The 22,758-nt window shown below is 35.7% G+C and overlaps 2 protein-coding genes across 4 annotated transcripts in view; one reads left to right on the top strand and one right to left on the bottom strand.

The window, feature by feature from the left end:
• Cenpp (centromere protein P) overlaps window positions 1-22,758 on the top strand; it is a 227,631-nt gene that overhangs the window by 91,200 nt on the left and 113,673 nt on the right. The gene's annotated exons all lie outside the window — the stretch shown is intronic.
• On the bottom strand, window positions 1,183-9,859 carry Omd (osteomodulin). The gene is made up of 3 exons (XM_020158515.2): window positions 9,568-9,859; window positions 2,772-3,725; window positions 1,183-2,270 (listed from the first exon to the last, which is right to left on the bottom strand). Exons 2-3 carry the CDS (start codon window positions 3,709-3,711, stop codon window positions 1,924-1,926), a joined length of 1,287 nt encoding a protein of 428 aa, XP_020014104.1. The 5' UTR covers window positions 3,712-3,725; window positions 9,568-9,859; the 3' UTR covers window positions 1,183-1,923.

Here is a 22,758-nt window from a genome sequence, read left to right as displayed (position 1 = left end):
AGTTTTTCTACAAACATGTATTCAGTTCTCTTGGGTATGTACCTGGAAGTAGAATTGCTAATTTCGTACTTAATTCTAGCTTCTGAAGAACTGCCAGATTGCTTTCCTAAGCAGCTACACCATTTTACACTCCTACCAACAGCATATGAGGACACTGATGTTTTAATCTCCTAACACTTGTGATTTGTCTGTTTTTTTATTCCAGCCATCCTAGTAAGCAAGAAGTAATATCTCATGGTGTTTTTGATTTGCCTTTCCCTAATGGTTCTTTACTAAATTTTAAATTGCTCTAGGTTAGAAATTGTGTGATCTTTCTTATCTCTTATACCTCCATTTCTTTTTCATATATTAACTCATAAATGTTTGAATTTATAATCCTGCTTTTAAATTTTTCAAGAGACAGATGTGCATCAACACTTTTGCTCTCTGCTGAAGGTGTGCCTTACCCATCATATCACTAGCATCTTTCTACACTTATTTACTCTTACACTTGACTCTTACATTGACAATTTCTTGATCTCTCATTCATTGAGGTTGGTTAAATGGATGAAGGGAGTTTGGTTCATGTTCTTTCTGTACTGTTAAGGTTGTCCCTGTACATGGGTGTGTTCTCCCCTTAATGCGAATAATCTATTCAAAAATAAAAAGAACATTAGAGGCTTCATTCTATACTGACATCTCCAAAAAAGTAAAGATTCACAAGGCTGAGCAATACTTTCAAAGTATAGTGTTACCCATCTGGTTACTGTATATTGTCCAAATTGTTATTTGGGATTCACTGCTGGACAACCCCAGATTTCTATTTATCCCTTCTCTAAGGAATTCTTTGCAGCATTAGCCTGATAGAGTTCACCACAGCATAACTGCTGTGATGAATCTTCAATGTAAGGCATACTTAAAATACTTCAAAATAACATATTAAACAATGTAAATTACTTTTAAACTTTAGAGAACGTGTTAAATCCTTTCAATTACTCAAGTTCTAAGGAACTATATTCAACTTTAGCACTGTGTAAATAAACACTAGTCAATAAGCATGTTTCTAATGTATTATGCTGGAAAAACAGAAAGGTTTAATGATATTTGAAGATTTTTATTTTGCTAAGATTAATGTAACCAGTGAATAAAGTAGTAATCTATTAGCTAATCTTTATGCAACTAAAATAAAAACCATTCTGTAGCTCAATTAACTATAAAAACATTTATTGCACTAAAAATGAAGCACAATGAAGATTATTTTGGACAGTTGCTGAAATTTGCTAAAACACAGATAGTACTGAGGTAACCTGGTGTTTTTTTAGTTATGCAGATACAGAGTTTATAATTTGGTTGTTTTGGTACTGTGAAAGAAAAACTAAGAACACTTGATTTCATGAGCCTGTATGCCTTAGATTCTAACTATGGTGGCCTCTTAAAAATCAAAAATACCATTCTATCCACCTGAGTGGATGTTATAGTGAGATCATAAATGCAAGTGTGAAAGCTTTTATAGAGACAAAGATGATGATCTATTTCTTAAATTAATGACTCCTTGTAACATTAATGTGCCCTTCTATAACTCAGACATCCTCATACTGATCAGAAGGACATGGTTCCCTAGTCTTGCTACTAATGTTCTGTCCTTCTTGTTGGAAATGACAAACTCTATTTTTTTCAGCATGATGATATTTCTAGGTTTAAAAAGAGCATAAGAAGCCACTTAAGCTTAGTTTTTAAATTCCCATTTGTCATTCTAGTTTATCTTTCTAAAGACATATCATTTTGAGTAAGTTCTAATCCTATGTAGTCATGCAGTTGCCATCAAAAACTTAAATGCAATTCTTATCTTTTACTAATACATAATTCTAGATGTATTACTTTGAGCATATGTGTTTATTTAGGTTTATATTGAGTGGTAGTTTTTATGAAATCGTAAGTATATACCTATCTAGTGTCTTGCCATTCTTGAATTTCATAGTAATGAGGGTCAAGGTGTTGTTCTGTCCCCTCTTGTTCTTGGCCCTCAGGAGTGTTGTCATCATTATCATGATCATCCCCATTGTCATCATCATCATCATCTTGAAATCTCCTGAAAACTTGGGTTTTCAGTTGTATTATTTGACCATTAGTGCTTCTTTGTTCACCATAATAAATACTGTGTATGTGAGGGAAGCAGAACCAGATGTATGAACTTATTGGCTCTTTCAGCTTGTTTTGGTCCACACGAAGGTATGTTAAATGGCGGTGATGTAGTGGGTCAATAGAAGGACACATCATTGTCACATTGATATCTGAAAAATACAAATTAAAAAATTAATCCCACATCGTGCCCATAATTCTATATTGGGTTTGATGCTCTATGAAATACAGTGTTATTAAAATACTTATTTTTACAATAATCAAATAATAGAATGAAGGAAATGAAAGTATAAGTGAGTTTTATATTAACAAAATAAATATGGATTCATTGGCTTTTCTGATTGTTTAAGTAATGATTCTTAGCAGAAACAATTTTTAAAAAATAAAAATCATTCATGGTTCCACTACTCAGGATACTCATATTTCTTCATATACGCTAGCATACTGTTGCCAAATATTCAAGGTAGTTAAACTTATAGAAGACTATAAAATAAATGGCACACCTTTTTCTGGGGCCAATTTCTGCCATTTTCTTAGCCAACTTCAAAACAGCCCTGTTAGCAATATTTAAGGCAGAGATTATTAATGTTTTGGTCTTTAAAAAGTCAAAATACCATTCTTTTGCTCTTTAAAAATAGTAAAATTTTACATACTTTCTATCTCATTATTTTCTAAGTACAGGTGCTCTAAATTTCTTGGAACATAGAATGCTTTCTTCAGTTTGTTGTGTCCAACATTGAGCTCTATAAGGCTGGAAAGATTAAAAATATCATATGAAATATCTTGCAGTTTGTTGTGTGAAATTCGTAGAGCATGAAGTTTTGGAAGTTTGTCAAAGTAATTATCTGGTATAGAGGAAATTGAATTATTTTCTAAAGACAGATACATAAGTGAAGAAGGCAGTCCAGCAGGCATTGATTCTAATCTGTTATGACATAGATTGAGCTGCATTAGTTTTTCCATTTTGGCGAGGTTTTTCTCTTTGAACACAGAATCATGAAGATGGTTATGACAGAGATCAAGCATAGTCAAGTGAACTAGCCCATCCATGGCGTGTGTTTGCAGTGTGGAGATTTTGTTATAACCAAGAAGGAGTCTTTCCAGAGAGTTAGGAAGAGGAAATGGAAATTCTTCTAAATCATTATGCTCTAGATGAAGTTGTAGTAGATTTGAAAACTTAGCAAACACACCATAGTCAATCTTTTGAGATTTAATTTTGTTGTGACTGAGGTTAATTTCTTTAAGATGAGTTGCATTGATGAATGAATTTGCAGTCACAGAATCAATTTCATTGAACTGAAGGTAGAGTTGCTGTACATGCATCGGAATATTTGGGATAGTCTTGAGTTTGCGATTATCACAGTACATCGATGATGGAAAGTTAGTTGGACAGAAGCATTCACTGGCACAGCCTAAAGTATTCTGATAAAAAGGAATTCCGTATTCAGCATTTTGATGAAATTGGAATTCTGGGTCATAATCTTCATTTGACTCTTGGCCATAATCTTCATCCCATTGATAAGTTTCATATTGGCAATATACTTGGGCTCCAAAAAAGAAGAAAAGGATACATACTGGACTTAAAAAGCCCATGTTCTGTTTTTGTCCTATTGCAAGGAGAAAATGAAATATATTGTGGGAAAGGTGAACAAAACTCAGAAAAATTCTTACATAAATTGACATTTATATAAATGTATTATACTTAGGTCTGTATATTAGAAACTATCCAGGAAAAATAGGCAATGCTTAAACCAAAACTAATTTTTTTTCATGGAGTTTGAACTCAGGATCTTGTATTTGGGTATTCTACCACTTGAGCTACACTGCCAGCCCTTTTTGCTTTAGTTATTTTTTGCATACAGTTTTGTGTTTATGCCTGGGCTGGCCTGGACTACAAATCTCCTACTTACTCTTCCCAGGTAGTTGGGATGACAGGCATGTGCAGTCACACCTAGGTTTTATTGGTTGATTCAGGCTCTTGTACACTGCCTGGGCTGGTCTTGAACTACAATCTTCCCAATCAACTAGGATTATAGGCATGATCTACCACATGGGAAAATTATTGTTTAAGTACCAATAAAGTACAACTTTCTTTAAAAAAATCACATGTTGCTTTGAATCAGAGTCAAAGTCTGATATTCTGCACTTTTTACTGAGTAATCATTACCTGTGATGACTAGATTTGTGCTAGCTAGATTTATGATGATAGCAAGACATCATTCAGCTACACTCTGGTGACCCCTTCACTGAAATGCTGGGTATACTTAATGGTTTCATCCTGTGTGAGGAGAGTGACCTCACACAGAGAGTTTATGCCTATTTGATTCTTTTTTTATAATAATTTTTATTAGGATATATATTCATTATACGGGAGGGGGAATTCGTAGTGACATTTCCAATTAGACTTACATTGTACATTATTTACACTGCCCCCATTGTCTCAAAATTTTATCAGAAGGGTTTGATTTTTTTTTTTTTTGGCAGTACTGAGCTTTGAACTCAAGTGCCTGCAAGGCAGGCTCTGCCACTTGAGCCACTCTGCCAGTCCTTGATTTTTATTATTAAACCAAAATCTTCCTCCCTACAACTTCTATTTCTGATATCCTTTTATGCCTTTTGAAAGAACATGACATCCTCTCTTTGTGATTACTTAAGATATGTGGAAATAGCTATCATGTTTCCTATTAGTGTCTTTTGTCTAAGCCTATTTGCACCATCACCTCATGAAACACTTTCCATAATCTATTTATCTCTGACTCAGCTTGAATAACTCCCTTCAAATCTCAAATAGACACAATATTTACATTGTACAAAGTTTTAGTTTCTAATATATTAATCCTTATATTATTCTTCCCGGCTTCCATTTTTCCACTTTTTTTTTTTTTTAAGAGTACTGGTTTTTAAACTCAGGGCATTGCCCTTGCTAGGGAGGCACTGTACCTTTTGAGCCATGCCTCCAGCCCTTTTTGCTATTTTTCAGATAGGGTCTCACACTTTTTTCCCAGACTGGCCTGGGACTGTGAACCTTCTACTGACAGCCTCCAGTGTTTGTAGGTGTACACTACCATGACCAGCTTATTTGTTGATACGTGGTCTCACTTACTTTTTGCCTGGACTGCTCTTGAACTTCAGTCCTCCTATCTCTACCTCTCAAGTAGCTGGGATTACAGGAATGAGCCTCTGTGCCCAGCCCCCACTAATAATTTCAAGTTAAGGTCTATATGCACATATCAAAACCACACTCTCCATGTCTCCCAGGAGTTTAAAGTCTAGAAGAAGATCAGAGACAAATACAGTGTAGTATAGTAGAAGGACATGGTGTGGAGTAGGGTTATAAGGGGTGGGGTACAGGAAGACTTCACAGGCAGTTAACACTTGTCCTAAAGCTTGAGGTTGTTTATAGAAAAAGGTACATTTTGTCCTAGATGAGGATCCTGAAAACCTGAATTTCAGTCCTGTCAGTTAACATACTTGCTTCTTGCCTCATCAATAGGATTTTTTTTTTGCAGTTGCTGGACATGGTGGCACATGCTTATAGTCCCAGCCCCTAATAGCTGAGGCAGGAGGATCACTTGAGCCCAGGAGTAGGAGACCAGTTTGACAACATAGTGAAACACTGTCTCAAAAAAATGAATAAAATCATAATTACAATTGTAGTTGAATTATACCTTTACTGCTTAATCTCACCTGCTTGTCTTATATCTTAAGTCTTATATCTTGCCTGCTTATCTCACTTAGTGGTTGATAGGCTCAGATGTGATATTTATGTAAAAGTACTTTGCAAATTGAAAACTGCTACTTAGGTGGAATGAGTATATTATTCAGGGTAAAGTCCGAGAAAAAATAAACAAACCTTATTTTGTGAGATCTTTTTTCTCTACCCTGCTCATCCAGTGTTTCATGAGAAAATGAATGGCCTAACATATTGAATGTAATGAACTGACTTACTTCCTATTCATCTAGAATGGTTTCTCATATTTTTCACTATTGATATAATTGAGAGAAACAGTTGCTCAAGTCATTTTCTCTGATGGAACCCCATTTGAGAAACGTCAGAGTTTCTCATTTGTTTTCTTGTCAGAAAAAGCACATAGAATGTAAATACTGTGTGTGTTCAGGATTTGAAGCAGATATTAGACCATTGATCCCTTTCTCTTCCATGATCTTTCCTTAGTTTTTCCCATGCACCCATGTCCTAGACATGGTCATTACTGTTACTGCAATCCCTTCATACTCTCAAGTTTGAGCATCTCACATGAAGACCACTGCCTTCATGTAGTAACTCCAGTTGCAGTCATTCTTCATGAAACCTAAAATATATTGATTCTACTGTTTTGTCACCACCTACATGTCATACCTTCCTTCTGACGGACTTAGATGTCACAGTTCGTTGCTACCATCATTCCTTTGCATATGCCCTAAACCACCTAGACCCTTACATCTGGCAAATATCAATTACCTGCCTACTCACACAGTTGAATATGACTAGGGGAAAACAAGACCAGGCAAACTGAGCTGTCTTCTTTTTTTTTTTTTTTTTTTTGGCGGTACTTGCTACAGAGGTGCTCTACCATTTGCACCCTGGAAATGAATGTCTCACTTAATAAATTAATGTTTTTGAGCTGTGATCTCCATACTGCAGTGTTCTTAGGTGAAGTAGGAGAGTCTTGAGAGGAAGTGTTGTAAATGACAGTGTTCAGAGCAAACCAGCTCTGCCAGCTGGAAGCTCCCCCTGGGAGCTTTGCATGCTCATTACTTGCTGCAGTTACTCTGTTAGGTATTGTATGTGATATACTTAGTAAAGCACTTTACAAGCATTAGTAGTTAGTTTGACTGGGTTACTTAAGTTTGCAATTGTCTTGAATTATTTATAACTGTGAAGCTTTGTGCCAAGTTGGTGGGGAGCACAGAAATAAAGGAGGACATAAAGATGTAATCTCCTCTATAAAGAGCAAACAGTTTAGAGGAAGAGGTAATAGACCACAAAATGAACCTAATCTGAGGCAGGGGGTCATGTGATTTATAGAAGAGACAGTCAGTGCTGCGAGGCCCAGTGTTTTGACCCTCCTTGGGAGAGACAGGGAGGTCTTTTAAATAACATCATTTGGCCTAGACTTTAGGACATTAGCAGAAGTGGGTATAGAAATTTTATATATTTTGCTCATTTTTTGATAACATCTTCTAATTTAATAGGGTTTTATTGTACTCATTATAGTGTAGCATATGAATTTTTGAAAGCATTTGTTCTGGGCTGGTGGAATGGCTCAAGTGGTAGAGCACCTGCCTAGTGAGCATGAGGGCTTGAGTTCAAGCCCCAGTGTTGCAAAAAAAAAAAGAAAAAAGTTTCAAAAGCATTTGTCCTACTTCATTTCATTCCTAATGTAGCCACTGGAGTGAGGCTGCTATCTTCCCAAAATTTGCAGGGGGAAGCTGAGTGACAGAGACAGTGCCATGGCCCTGGGCCGGAACACACAGGACTCTGAAGCTGTCATACAGATGAACTTTGAAGAGTGTTACTTAAGCACACTTGGTCTGAATTTACTCCTTCTGTTAAAACCATTGACAGTCATCAATTAGCAATCTTACATTTATGAATTAGTCTGTTGTTAACAATTATGAGAAATTGTTGGGAAAAAAGAATACCTAGTTAATGTATTTGATCCTATACTTAATTGCATATCTTTGGCTTATAATCAAAATCTTTTTACTAGGGCCTCTCTGAAAATAAAGGAATTCTTCATGTTGTCTCCTTTTGGTATTTGTATGCACCTAAGAAGAAAGGCTTTCCCTGAAAACAGTTTCTCTTATAAACTTGAACTCATCTTGAGTGTTCACTCCACATTTGGTCCTCTGTAATGCCACCTTGTTCTGCTCCTTTTGACCATTTGCAGGTTTCTGGTTTGAAATCCATCCTGTCTTCATCCATATGCCCATTATCTATTATTCTTTTTAGTCCCATGTGATAACTTTCTCTGCTACAATGATATTTCATTTTATCCCACAAAGCTCATCTCTGCCATTTGCTAAGCATGTTTTTACTTCTGCTTTTCATATTCTGTACCTATGCCTTGTGCCACAACAAAACCATGTAACTGTTTGCCAATCATCTCATTTCCTGACCTCTCATTCTTAACAGAATCTAGCATAATGCATGGTTTATAAATGCCCAGATATCTGTTGAATGAATGATTGAATCTATATGTTACACATTATGTCTTGCTAGCAATGCTGCTATTAATGTTGGTTTTGCTACACATTTCACTCTGGTGGTTGATATCTTTTAGTGGACATAGTCGTAGAGAACTTGTGTATTTTGTTTCTCATGGAATATTCCTCCATGACAACACACTGTATTCTCCACTCATCTATTTTTCTATTCATAGAAAAATAACACAAAAAATTAATACAAAGTAAAATATATATTACCAGCTTTGAAATTATCCATTAATGTGCGTTTTTTCATACTATATAATAAAAGCTTTGTCTCATTTCTTTTACTTGAAGAAAAGCACTCATGTTTTTGTCAAAATAGATTATGATTGAAATTATTAATAAAACTGAGGCATAATTTACTTAAAAGCAATACAGTATTTTATTTTACTTATTTTATTGGAATGCCATAGAAACCAGTGTATTAAGAAATAAACTATTAGTATGTTTCAGGTTTTGGCCAAAACAATTTTTAAACTATTTTTAGTGAAAGTGATAGTAAAGTTTATTAGGAAAGAAATATAGTTTCAATAGACTAAAAGTGGGTCATCTCTAGAGAGAGAACAAGAATAACCTCAAAAACAATTTTAAATTTCTTTGTTATTGAAACATTAACCTCCAAAACAATTTTAAATTTAACTTTGTAAAATTCCTTTCCTATTAAAATATTAATGTCTCAATTATTTCTAGTCACAATACATTTAAATCTTAATTAACTTAAACCCAACTGGCTCTTCCATAGACTAGCAAAAATGTTCACATGTTCTCCTTGCGAAAAAGGTAAATAAAAACAAACATTCTATGTCAGACATTTGATCAATAGAGAAATTTTTGGGCAGTCTTGAGTCTTGATGTACAAATGCCCATCTTCCCCACAGCTAGCCTCACTAGCACTACAGATTTTTTGCCTTTTAAAATTGAGAACAAAAAACAGACCCAAGAAAGTGAGAGAGATTGACACCTTTAGCCTGAAAATCTATCCCTTTGTCCAACATTACAAAAAAAATCTAAACAAAGATTGTTTCATAATCTTAAATTAGGAATTTAAACTCACTATGCTTATCTTTATTCCTAAATATTTGTATAATCAAAGTTTTAATGTTGGTTTCACCAGATATTTCTTCCCCACATTGTGCTTTTATGATCGTTGCAGTCTACTTTAATACTAAACAAATCCAATATACTTTTTAACAGCAGGAATACATTCTTTAAAAATTCAAAATTATTTTATCATCATACCTGTTGAATTTGCTTTTGTTTTCAGAGGTTGATGAGTTTGCAAATCCTTTAAATGAATCAGAAATTCCTAAATTCTTTAACTGAGTTTCTTAAAAATCCACAGTAACTCTGTGTCCAGACAGGGCTGTCCCTTGAATTACTGTAGCAATTTAAGCAAATACAATCTGCTTGGAAAACACTTGGGTTGAATTAAAATTATGTATTTCTTTTCATTATACAAAACTTTTTGGATTCAAATTAAGATGTTTGTGCTCTTGGTCAGATTTATGTGGCTTGCTTCTTTCTTTTCCCTTTAATTTTGGTTTGAGGTGTGGCAAGAATTTCCTCTAATATGAAAGGCAAACAGAACTACAAGAAACATCATGTACTGATTACTGTTTTTATTTTCATTTTCATGCCAAAGAATTTTTCAAATTGAGGTTCACTGGGACCTGGAGCCTAGTGTCTCAGCAAATTTAAGGTGGAACTCAGAATTGTCTTCAGTTCCTGGTGTGACAAATCAGTGCTTCCCTTCGGTAGAGCAGGAAGTCAGAAACATACAGCATTCCACATCTACTTTATTTTAAAATGCAACAAATTGTCACTGGTTTCACACACTAATGATGTAACTTTTCCCAACATAGACTTACACCTTTTCCGTCAGCTATCCCTTTCCCCCTTTTCTCCCATGTATCCCCATTAGAAAGCCTACCAATGACCTTTAAAAGAAAATGAATTCTCTGGCTCTGAAAGTCAATGCTTTGTACTCTGAAGTTAAATCTCCAATTTGCCTGGCTTTAGTAGTACACAAAATAATTTTATAGTATTAAATAAGATGGAATGAAAAGCTTCTGCTGCCCAGTAAATATTGCCTTCATTTTTTCAGAATAATAATTTTCTTCATTTCACTAAACTTTTTCTCTTTAAGAGTAACTGCTAACTTGCTTGCTTATATGCTAACTTTCTGCACTAATGTTGTATTTAAGCAGAATTAACTTGTGTCTCTTGGCAGTGGACATTGAGTGCATTTAGAGGGAGAGTTCTTTCAAACTTCACCACATGAAGTAAATCCGAGTTCATTTTTGGTTCCTCAAAATAGTTTTTTCCATTGAGACTTTACAAAGAACTGACAAGATTTATTTTATTATATTTCACTATTTAAGAAAAGTATATGGTATTTCAAGTGCTGCTTTGGCAATGTTTTAAAAATCTAGTCTATTATTTAAGACATTGGTATGTAAAACGTGGCAGGCCACATTTGGGCCAAGATTCTATTTTGTTACTGATCCTTTCCATATGTTTCTTATTAGTATCTTTGTTCTTAAGCCTTAGGCTTCCACACTAAGTAAAAGAGAGCAGTTCTGTGTATTTTTTCCAAAAATTATTTTACTTCCTTTCATAGTTCTTTTGAAAGATTAATTTAAAACCGACTACTTAATTTTTATATAATTCTTCATTAACCATTTGATTTGAACTTATAATAGTGATTTTACTGTTCATGTTCCCAACAAATGTGAAAAATATTTATCAATAGATAGCTTGAGCACAAATGATCACAAGTGTCTAGAAAATTTAAACTCGGTTGGCAGTTCCTAGGAGGTTTAAGTTGGCAGTGGTTGGGAATGCAGGGGATATGGTGGTTACTAAGCGCTTCCAGGAGTTAGGTCCTATTAGTAATAGTTTGTGATCACTGATTTAGTTAGGTGGTTTTATTTGTAGGTAGCATTTGGGGACAGAAATCAGTTGAAATGGTGAAAAGTCTAAATCATATGCTAGGATCATACTTTGAAGTATATAGTTTCTGAGTTCTGAATGACATAGTGCTGGCTAGGAAAGACCCTCCTGTGACCTGCTTAATTAATGTAATAGGCATAACAAGTTTTCATTTGTTCAACTCTTTTTTTCATTGAGTACTTACTTTGTGTGGGTGCTGGGACTCAGTAGTAAAAATCCTCCAGTCATAGAGGAGCAAAACAGAAAACAAACATTTGTCAAGTGGTATAGAGTGCAATGGAGGAGAATAAACGGAGGCAGGAGGATAAAAATGAATGAGGTAGAAGTGTACAGGTTAATAGTTCTGTTACTGCTGTACCTGTACTCTAGAATGGAACAATTAAGTTATTGTATATTGGATGGTGGGAGCCAGGTGTCTTAGCACTGAAGCGGGAGGTTAAAGATCAGCAACTATGATGTAGCAATTAAAAATAAAACAGACTTAAAGTAAATAAATGAAATAATTTACATCATTGACCTTCAAAGCTGGGGAGGATCTGTCCTTGTATGTGTATACCTTTTCTTTCTGTACTCTGCCCACATCCTCTTCTCCTCGAGCCTCACACAGCCGTACTCTTGCCTTATTAATGCCTGTCACCAGCTTCTTCCTCTGCTGAGAATGCTGGACCTCCCCACATCTCAGTCTCTGTGCTAACTAACTCCTGCTTATCTTCTGGATGTCATCCCAGCTGTACTTTGGCTAGACTCTCTCATCAGGTGCCATGGCCCCACATTGTTCATAGTGGGTGCTCAGTAAATATATGAATGAACGAGTGCATGCATGCACAGTATCCTACAATGCTTATCCTTTTCTCTGTTTTCCAAATTTCCCGCATGTTGGAGGAAAGATGCCCCTAGAGATCTGCCCCTGTACCAATCTAGGGGTTAATATTCCTGCAGTCAGCTCCCTGACCTTACCTGGTTACCTCACCAGTGGGCCTCACATACCCTGTATGTAGAAAAGCTTATTTATATAAAAATATAAATATAGTATCATTGAAAAAAGACAATCAGTAACTAGTTGGCTAAAGTTTATACAAGAGAAAGAAGGGAAGGGATAAGTAGTTCTTATCATTACCTAAGCATCTGAATCACATGAATGCAGTGCCATTTTCTGGAGTCCTTCCGGTACATATAAGTAAATACGTACATTTAAAAGTCATTTTTCAAAAAAAAAAATTCTTCCAGCCAGGTGAGGTGGTGTATGCCCATCATCCCAGCTAGTTGAGAGGTGGAGACAGGAAGATTTCAAGTTCAAGCCCAACCCATGCAAAGATAGTAGTGAGACCGTATCTCAAAAACAAAATAAAAGTAAAAGGACTAGGGACATAGCTCAAGTGATAAGAGCACTTGTCTAGCACATGCAAAGCTGTGGGTTTAATCCCCAGTATTGACCAAAAAAAAATTATTGTATGAAATTCAAGATGTTTCTAACCTTTCCTTCCCAATATAAACAGTTGTAATTAATAACCTCATATGTGTAATAGCACATGTGTGCTTATTTGATGGCTAAATTTGTGATTTTTTTGTCTTTCATAGTTCATGCTTTTAATGTCAGGTTATCTTCCACCTTGTGTTTTTCTTCAAATTGTTTTCACTGATGTGAGAACTCTGTGTGTGGGAGGGTGAGGGGCGGAGAAAGCATGCTAGTGATCAAACCCAGGACCTTGTACATATAAAAAGCATGTGCTCTACTACTTAGTTATATTCCAATCCCTGTTGTGAATACTTTGTGTTTCCATATAATTTAGATATAATATGGTGCCCATTTTTGCAATCATAAGGTTCCATAATAGTTAAATGCTAGGTGTTTCAGCATTGTACTTGAAGTATTTAATTTGTTAAATTTACCTGGCTTTGTTTTTCATTTTATCTCTCTTTTTTTTTTTTTGGTGGGACTGGGGTTTGAACTCAGGGCTTCCCACTTGCCAAGCAGGCACTCTACCGCTTGAGCCGCACGTGGCCTCAAATTGTAATCCTCCCAATCTCAGTCTTCCAAGTAGTAGAATTATAGGTATGCTGTCCAGCTAAAATGTGTACCTTTCTAAAAAATATTTGGAAAATAAGAGATAACTTATTCTGTGGCTTGAAAATGGACACACATGGTCAAACCCTGTAGCTGTAGGGTCACAGTGCCAACAAGCAAGAAGGTCCTAGACCATACACTTGCCATGTATCAGTGATCTGAGGTCACCTGTGTGTCTGAACAGTCAGTTTTTATCTTAAGATACAAAGGTGCAAATGAGGCTGCTCACATCTAAAGCTGTGACCTTCCTTTGGCTTTCCTTTTTCTTCCCACAATTTTAGGGAATACCTCTACCTATCTACTTCTCTTCTCTTGGAGTTACTCTTGAGACACACTAGTTTGCTATCCTCCATATTTTCTGAGGAATATTGAAATGATGGGAAGTATGGATAAAAGCAGAGCCAAGGATGTAAGGACCTAAGAAGTAAAAATTTTTAACTTACATTTGTTCAGGTATTCAGATTAACAGCTTTTAAGGGAAACTTGTTAAAAAGAAAATTTTGAGAAGGAGTTATATTTCCTTTTGTTTGTTTGTTTTTTCTTTCTGTTTTTTTTGTTTTTTGGGTTTTTTTTTTGGTGGGACTAGGGTTTGAACTCAGGGCTTTGCCCTTGCCAAGCAGGCACCCTGTTGCTTGAGCCACTCCTCCATTCCTCAAGGGAGTTATATTTCTCATATTTGTTGCCAAGAATTGCTGGTGTGGGGCTTGGAAAGGGAAAATGGAAGAGGGCATTAGAAGCTGTGAGATAGGAAGATTTGTTCTCAGATATTGTTTCTGTAGATTGATGGAGCTCAGAATTTGAATTATGGATTAATAATCCTCTTTAGGCCGTAAGGAGGAAAAATTTATGTGTTCACTTTTGAGTAATGTTGAATTTAGTTTGAAATTCAGGTTGAGTAAGCCAACCCAGCTCCTAATTACTTTCAGGAATGTTTTAATAAGTAAACTAAGAGTTGCTACATTTTACTGTGGTTTATCAATATCTGAAGTAACTAACAGAATGTGTAGTTAATGCCCGATATTCCCCATGAGGTGCCAGGGAGCCTGCTCTCATGAGAACTGTGTAGAGCTTCCTGAGCTTGGAAGCTCCCCTGCTGGTAGAGTAAATGGCCTGCACAATAGCAGCTCATCATGCAATGTGATACTCAAGGAACTTTTTAATTTTGTGCTGTCTTAAGAAATTCCATATCCTCTTGCCCTGGTTATGAGTCAGAAACCCAGATGGAGGATGAGCAGAGCTCTGTGTGCAGACTTCAGTGTCCTCTCTTTGCACAAGTCAGTGATCAGGAACAAACGTTTGGTGTTAAGTATGATTACATTTATATACAATAAAGAACAAAAACCCATGTTAATAATCAAGACAGTGGTTGCCTTTTAAGTCAGGTTCTAGAGACCAGAAAGGAACCTCAGTTGCTAGGAGTGTTCTTAACCTGGATGTGCTCAGTTGTAAAAATTTAACAAGTTGTATAATATCATTTGTGCATTTAAAAAGTTTTTAACAATCAATAATATTGACTCAACTACTGGTTTACAGAAAACATAGAAGATAGAAGAGTATGTTGAGAGATACCACTGGTATGCAATTAGCAAAGTCTAGACTGTGAGAAATGCTGTTGGACAAACAGCCTGGTTTCTTTATCACATAAATTGTAAAGAATAAATAAGACGAAGGGACACAGGTGGGTTAAAAAAGACTTAAGAGATATTTTGACTTATGGCATTTTGTTTGGGCCTCATGGATACCAGTTCAAGCAAACCAGTTTAAAAAAATTATGAGGCAGTTAGAAAGTTGAATAATTATTGAATCTGATATTAAGGAATTACTGTTAATTTTTAATGTGATAATTATATTTTTAAAAGTGGAAGGTGGTATTCTTTTTATGAGTCCAAACTAACCCCATACCAAAATCTGACAAGATCATCACAAGAAAATAATATTACAAAAGAGAACTTTTTTAATTTGATAAAGGGTATCTGAAAAAAAAAATTTGACATAACATGAAGAAACAGGTAGGGTGGTTATTGGGTCAGTGAAGAAATAAATACTAAACTCTCTTCTCCCAGAAATTCAAAATAAGGTAAAGATGTCCTCTCTCACCACTAGTACTCACATTTGGAGCTCCTAGCAGTGAAATAGGGTAAGAAGAAGAAATGAAGTTATAAAAATAGGAGAAAAAGAATAAAAGCTGTCTTATACTTGACATGATTGTATTGATAAAAGTCCTAGAGAATCTAAAAGCAAATTACTAGAATTTGATAAATGAATTGACCAACATGATTGGTTATATCAATATGAAAAAATCAATTTATATCATCTATTATACCATATATATTTGTACCGTATCTTAACACAAATCAGAATATAAAGCTAAAAATATCATGTATATAGCATCTGACTTATCAATAACCAAGGGTGAGTTTAAAAGAATATGTAAGACTTTAATTTGAACACATAAAACAATGCTAGGAAGGGATTTAAAGACTACTTAGCTGGGTCCTGTGACTCAAACCTATAGTCTTAGCTACTTGGAAGACCAGCATAGGGAGGATTACAATTCAAGGCCAGTCCAGAGGGATGGAGAATAGTTCCTAAGATTCTATCTCAACCAATGGCTGAACATGGTGACAGATGCCTGTCATCCCTGCTATACTGGGAAGACAAATGGTATTTGCAGTCCAGGTTGGCCCAGTTATAGACTAAGACCCTATCTCAGAAATAATCAACACATACCCAAGGAGGCCATGGGGGAAAAAATACTCAATACAAAAAGGGCTGATGGAGTGGCTCAAGTGCCTTGCAAGCCCAATGCCCTCAGTTCAACCCCCAGTACCACAAATACCTAACTCATTGTTTGAAAGATTCAGTATTGCTAAGTTACCAGTTCTCTTTAAAGTGATCTACAGATTCACTGCAATTCAAATAAAAATCTCAGCAGGGTCTTTTTGTATTCTTTTATATGTTAATTCTAAAATGAATATGGAAATGCAAAAGACTTGCAATAACCAAGATAATACTGGAAAAAGAACAACAAAGATGGAGAACTTGTGTTGCTAAATTTCAAGCCATAGACCCACGGAACAAAAACTCAGACTTTAGAAATAGACATAAATCTCAGAAATAACCTTGACATGTATGATCACTTATGATAAAGAAACTACTATACTTCAGTGGGAATAAGGTGATCTTTCTAATACATGATATGGAGCAGTTGGATGTTTGTACAGGAGAAAAGTGAGCTTTTATATATATCTTATACCAGACCCCCAAATTAATTCAAAATGGGTCATAGACACCTTAAATATGAAAGATCATACAACTTGCTTCCAGGAGAAAGCAGGGGCAGATAGCTTTGTGCACTTGGGACATGTGTCCTTAAGCAGGACATAAAAAATAGTAATCCCGCAGTGAAAATCTGATAAAGTGGACATCATTAAAATTAAGAAGTTTAATCAAAACACAATGCTACCAGGCTAGGGGCATGTCTCAATTGGTAGAGCACTTGCAAATATCTAGATGTCCCAGCACCTTTGTTCAAAGCAGATCGATATGGAGATATAAACACTTCTATTATCCCAGATGATTCTTACAGGCTCCTTCTAGTCCATACCCACTGTCCCAGTCCAAATGACACTAATTTTATAGCATCCATTGCCATCAAGAACATTACCTATTCTTGAACTTCAAATAAATGAACTCATATGTATGAATCTTCAGTTACTAACTACTTTGGCTTGTTAAAGGAGATTACAACAAATCTAATTATGTAAATCTTTATTTTTGTTATAGGACTGGGATTTGAACTCAGTGTTTCAGTCTTACAGAGCAAGCACTCTATTACTTGAGCCACACCGCCACATAATTTTACTCTGGTTGTTTTGGAGATAACATCTTGTGAACTATTTGCCCAGGCTGACCTCTAACTGCAATCCTCCTGATCTCAGCCTCCCAAGTAGCTAGGATTACTTACAGGTGTGAACCACCAGTGCTCAGCATAGTTTTGCAGATCTTAATTGACTTTATTTGTGATTCTACAATGGAGCAGCAGTCTGGATCCAAAATCATTCAGAATAATCTGCCCCACCACAGGGAAGATTATATGAACAGCCAGAGAAAAGCGAAGTGTAGCAAATGGAAGTGAAGTAGAATAGCCAGATTAGTTAACAGTTTATGCATATCTTATCTGGACCTGGCTTGAACAGTTGGCTGCTTATGATTGGTTGAGACTCAATAACTTGTTAGGAGAGTAGGACACAGTCTGCTTACCTTCAAGTTAGGTTACACTATGTAAGGAGAAACCTTTAAGCCAAACTTGAGCATGTACAGAGGTAGCTTTAGGCCAGTGCTCAACATACTACCTATGAGATACATCCATATTATCACGTGTACGAGTAGTTCAATTCCTTTTTATTGCTAAATATAATCTCCTGCATGTATCTCAGTGTATTTATCCATTCTAATGTTGAGGGTCACTTGAGTTGTTTGCAATTTTTGAATATTATGAATAGCTATACAAATATGTTTCTAGAAGTCTTTTTTCTAGGGCAAATGCATTTATTTCCATAGGGTAGAATAGTTGGCACATAGGATGGTCTAGCTGTAATAGACATTGTTGAAACTTTTCCACAACTGGAACACTTTACATTCTCGCCAGCAATGCTTAAGAGATTCTTTTGTTCCACAGCCTTACCCACAATTGGTACTGTTAGTCCTTTTAATTGCAGCCCTTTCTGGTGGGTTAAGCAGTACAGTTTCCTTACGGTTTTAATTTGCATTTCTCTAGTGACTAATGGTATTAAGCATCTTTTCACATACATGCTACCCAACTGGATGCTTTAGTTTGCAAAATTCTTCAAGGCTTTTGCCTACTTTAAATATTGCTGTTTATCTTTTTTTTAAAAAACTGATTTATAGAAGAACATCATTCTGAGCGAGGTTAGCCAGGCTCAGAAGACCAAAAATCATATGTTCTCCCTTATATGCAAACTTTAGATCTAGGGTAAATGCAGCAATGTGGTTGGATTTGGATCACATGACAAGGGGAGAGCACATACAGGAGATATGGGAATAGGTGGAAAACCCAAAACATGAAAGCATTTGATGTCCCCTCTCCAGAGGAACTAATATAGAAACCTTAAAGAGACAGAGGTTAACATGAGCAGGGGATCAGGAACCAGTGTAAAGCTCAGTTAGAGATGAATCAACTTGGGTTGTAACACATTTGTACATAAAAGCAATGCTAGGAATCTTTCTGTATAGCTATCCTTAACTAACAAAAATGCTTTGTCTTCCTTACTATGCTTATGTCTTCTCTTCAACAAAATTAGAGATAAGGACAGAACAAGTTCTGCCTAGAAGTGAGAGGAAAAGTGGGGGAGAGGGTGGAAGAAGGGGGCAAGGGGGAGAAATGACCCAAATAATGTACGTGCATGTGAATAAATGAATAATAAAAAATTTTTAATTGATTTATAGGAGTTAAAATTTTCTGATACATGTCTGTGCTGGATTTATGCATTATGAGTTTATTTCCCCAGGTGGTGGCTTATCTTTTTATGCTATAAGTATCTGGATAGTGTTTTTTGAGTACATTTTATTGGGTTGCTTTATTTATTATTTATCCCTTTATTTTGCAGTAATGGAATTTGAATCCAGGTCCTTGAGCTTGCTAGGTGTTATGCCATGTGCAAAACTTATCTCCAAATGGGGGAAGACCTAATAATCATAGCTAAAACTATTACATTTTTCATAGAAATCATAGGCATAATTTTTGTGAGCTTAATTCAAAGCAACAGTTTGTTAGATGTGATGCTAAAAGTACATGCATCAAAATAAAGTGGACATTACCATTAAAACCTTTTGTGTGTCAAAGAGTAAAAATGAAAAAAGAAACTATAGAATTGGTTCTCCATTGAGAAAGTAGATTTGCCAGGGAGTAAAAGAGGAGGAGGGTCTTTTCATAGGTACACAGTTTGGTTTTGTGGTGATCGTTGCACAACTCTGAATATACTAAAGACAATTGAATTGTGCATTTTAAATGGTTGAATTATACAGTATGTGAGTTTTATCTCAATATAACTATTATTTAAAATAACAGGGATGGAGCTGGACCCCAATAGCTCATGCTTGTAACCTCAACTACTCTGGAGACAGAAATCAAGAGAATCATGGTTCAAAGCCACCCCTGGGCATAGTTTACAAGGCCCTATCTCAGAAATATCCAGCTGAAAAAAGGGTTGGTGAAGTGGCTCAAGTGGTAGAGCTCCTGCCAAGCAAGTGTGAGGTCCTGAGTTTGAACCCCAGAACCACAAAAAAAAATAGGGATAGGAGTATTCTTATACTCCCATGATTAGTCATGAATTTATAATTTTTGAAGCTTTGAGAAGTACATGGAAGTTCATTATATTGTTTTGTCTATTTTTCCCTCTGTTATAAATTCTCCTGAGTAAAAAAGTAAAGGGAAAAAAATCCCTAGCACTCAAACTACAAGTCATCATATGTGGATTTCCTCTGCCTGTCAAGGCAACGAGCAGCATGTACTTTTGCTCCGTGTCCTCAATTGTCCCTGTGTAATCTGTTTCTTCAGACCTTCTGCAAACTCTTCTTCAATGTATAGCTTCATTTCAAAGCAGCTCTTTTAATTTCTGTTTTATTATTTTTCCAAAAGTGAGCTATAACTGCTGGAAATGTTTTCCTTCCATAGCCCTGGTCAGAGATGACTGGGCAGGAGAATCTGTTTCAGAACTCTCCAGAGGCTGCCATAGAAACTGTAATAAATGCCTTCAGTAAACACTAAGTAAAAATGCATTGGGAGCATTGGAAGAAAACGCCAGTTGGCCTGTCTCTGTGTAATGTGTATTGCAGCAGTGTGTCTTCTACAGTAAAAGTATAGTGTGTGGCAGGACTAGGAGGTGAGCTCCTAGTGTGGAAGAAGATATGTAGGCTGAAAACATTGTGTTCTTGGGATGAGAACAAAAGTTTCTTCTCTCCTTTCAGTGACTTAATTCAGAAACATACAGAGCCATGGCAGCAACTATCCTTTGGGGAAGAGGAGAAAGTGTGACCAAAATATAGTCCTTACAAATAAGATTTCTAAAATCTTCTGGAAAAATGTGAAACAAAGGACCAATCTTCAAATATTTAAAGAGGAGCACAGTTAAAATATGGAGAAGTTTTAGGAGACTGGGAATAGAGTCCACATCTGTTTATGGGAGAATTAGGAAGATGAGCTAAAATATATTCGACATGGTAAATTTGAGATTGGATACGATTTTATAGATGTAAAGGATGGCATGAACAAATACACAGGAGTTGAAAAGTGCAGTGTTTTAAGAAATAGCAAGTAATCTTGAGCTGTACATGAAATTGAAAACTCATATCATTATTTGAATGTAGATAATAGTCCTTAAAAGGTAAGTTAAATTTTGTAATGCAGTCATCATTCAAACTAATGCATGCTTTTGATGGAGAAAGTGATATCAATCCAGATGGCACACAGATCAATTTCGTTTGTTGCATTAGAGTTGGATAACAAAGAAGAGGCTAAGAACCTATTTTGATATTCCAACTAGAAAATAACATTATTGTGATATAGTGACTGAGATAAAAAAGAAGGAACATATATGGGAAGGCAGGCAAGACTTAGTGCCAGACTGGCTGTAATCAGTGTCACCTGCAAGTTTAGCATCCAAACAACTAGGAGGAAAGATAGTCAAGAGGGACTGTGAAACTCTGAAGGAAATTGTTTGTGATGCTGATTTTGATTGAGTTTTGTGGCACCAAATATTTGGGTTTGCTTTTCAAAGTGTGTTACTCATGAGAGAAGTCAGCATTTGAGATGTGGAGTTTGGGCTTTGGTAGTGTCTAAATGCATAGACATTGTGGCAAAAAACTTTAATACAGTTTTCACTATTTATGACTTTTATTAGCAATTTGTTTTTTGTGAACTTAAGAATGGCTAACAGCTGTGAGATGGAAAACACAAACATTAACCATGGGAAGTTAATTACAGAATCATTTCCAGTATTTAAATTTTTTCTTCTGTTTTTTTCTTGTTAGAAAAAAATTAACTGAGCTACTTTAAGCTCCACTATTCAGATCATAGCCTAATCTGTTTAGATGATTTTATTCTTAGCATTACATTAATCTTTTAAAATTTTATTAGCCTATAATAGTTGTGCAGGGGATACATTGTGATATTTACATATGTGCTTACAACGTATCTTAGTTAGACTTACCCCATCCATGTTTACCCTCTTCTGCCTTCTCCCCCTTCTTAGAACAATTTCAGCAGATTTCATTCTTCTGTTTTCATATATGGACACAAAATACATCCACCATATTCACCACCATTCTCCTTTTCCTTATGCTACCCACCTCCCACTGTTACCTACCTACTGGAAAAGACCTATTTTTCCCTCCTACCCTTCATTTCTTTTAATGTTTATTGATAGTCCATAGAGGTACTTCAGGCCTCTACATAGCATGCTTTAATGAAATTAACTACCCCCTGCTACTTATTCATTCTCTAGCACCATGCTCCCCTAATGATCAATAGCTTGCAACCCATCTATATATGAATATATGTACTGTACATTGACCTTATTTTAAGAACTGGGTTTTTCCAGTGTCATTGAATATTTGACTTTTTACGTATGTTCTTATCAGGGCCATGATACCACAATTTATTTATTTTTGTTACATTGTAGAATAAATTACTTTATTAAAACAACTGGAACTTAGAATGTCTCATTTTTAGAGTAATAATTGTCATTGTAGTATTTTCCTTTTTTTGTTTGGCAGTACTGAAGTTTGAACTTAGGGCCTCACATTTGCTAGACAGGCACTCTAATACTTGAGCCACTCCACCAGTTCTTTTTTGTGTTGGGTATTTTCGAGATAGGGTCTCATGATCTATTTCTCATGGCTTTGAACCATGATCCTCCTGTTCTCCGCCTCCCAAGTAGCTAGGATTACAGGCATGAGCCACCAGCACCTGGCTCATAATCTTTAATACGTAATTGTTCAGTAAAAAACTCATGTTATAAACATTTTATGGGTTACAGAGCATTTCACATGTTTTTATTATTCAATCCCCATAGCAACTTCTTCGATACCTATTATCACCTATCCTCTACAGATGAGGAAGGAGGCTACAAGAGATGGTGATTTGCCTCAAGCTGTAAATGGAATTGGATTTCCAACTCAAAGCCCAGCATCCCCCTTCTGTAGTATCACTACTAGCGATTAGCCTTTTTTTTTCACACTATGATCTTCCCTATGCAGTTTTCACAAAAGTAGCTGTTCTGTTCTAGGTTTCCTAATTTATGTCAACTTAGAAGTTAAGTAAATTTCCTATAAAGCAATTGCTCTCAAACAGCTGAAATTTTGCCACATTTCTACCCCTCCCCCAGGAATAT

This window comes from Castor canadensis, chromosome 13 (assembly GCF_047511655.1).
Source record: "Castor canadensis chromosome 13, mCasCan1.hap1v2, whole genome shotgun sequence".
Classification (NCBI taxonomy): domain Eukaryota; kingdom Metazoa; phylum Chordata; class Mammalia; order Rodentia; family Castoridae; genus Castor; species Castor canadensis.
Note: the sequence above shows the minus strand (reverse complement) of the source record. Positions and strands in the feature narration are given on the sequence as shown.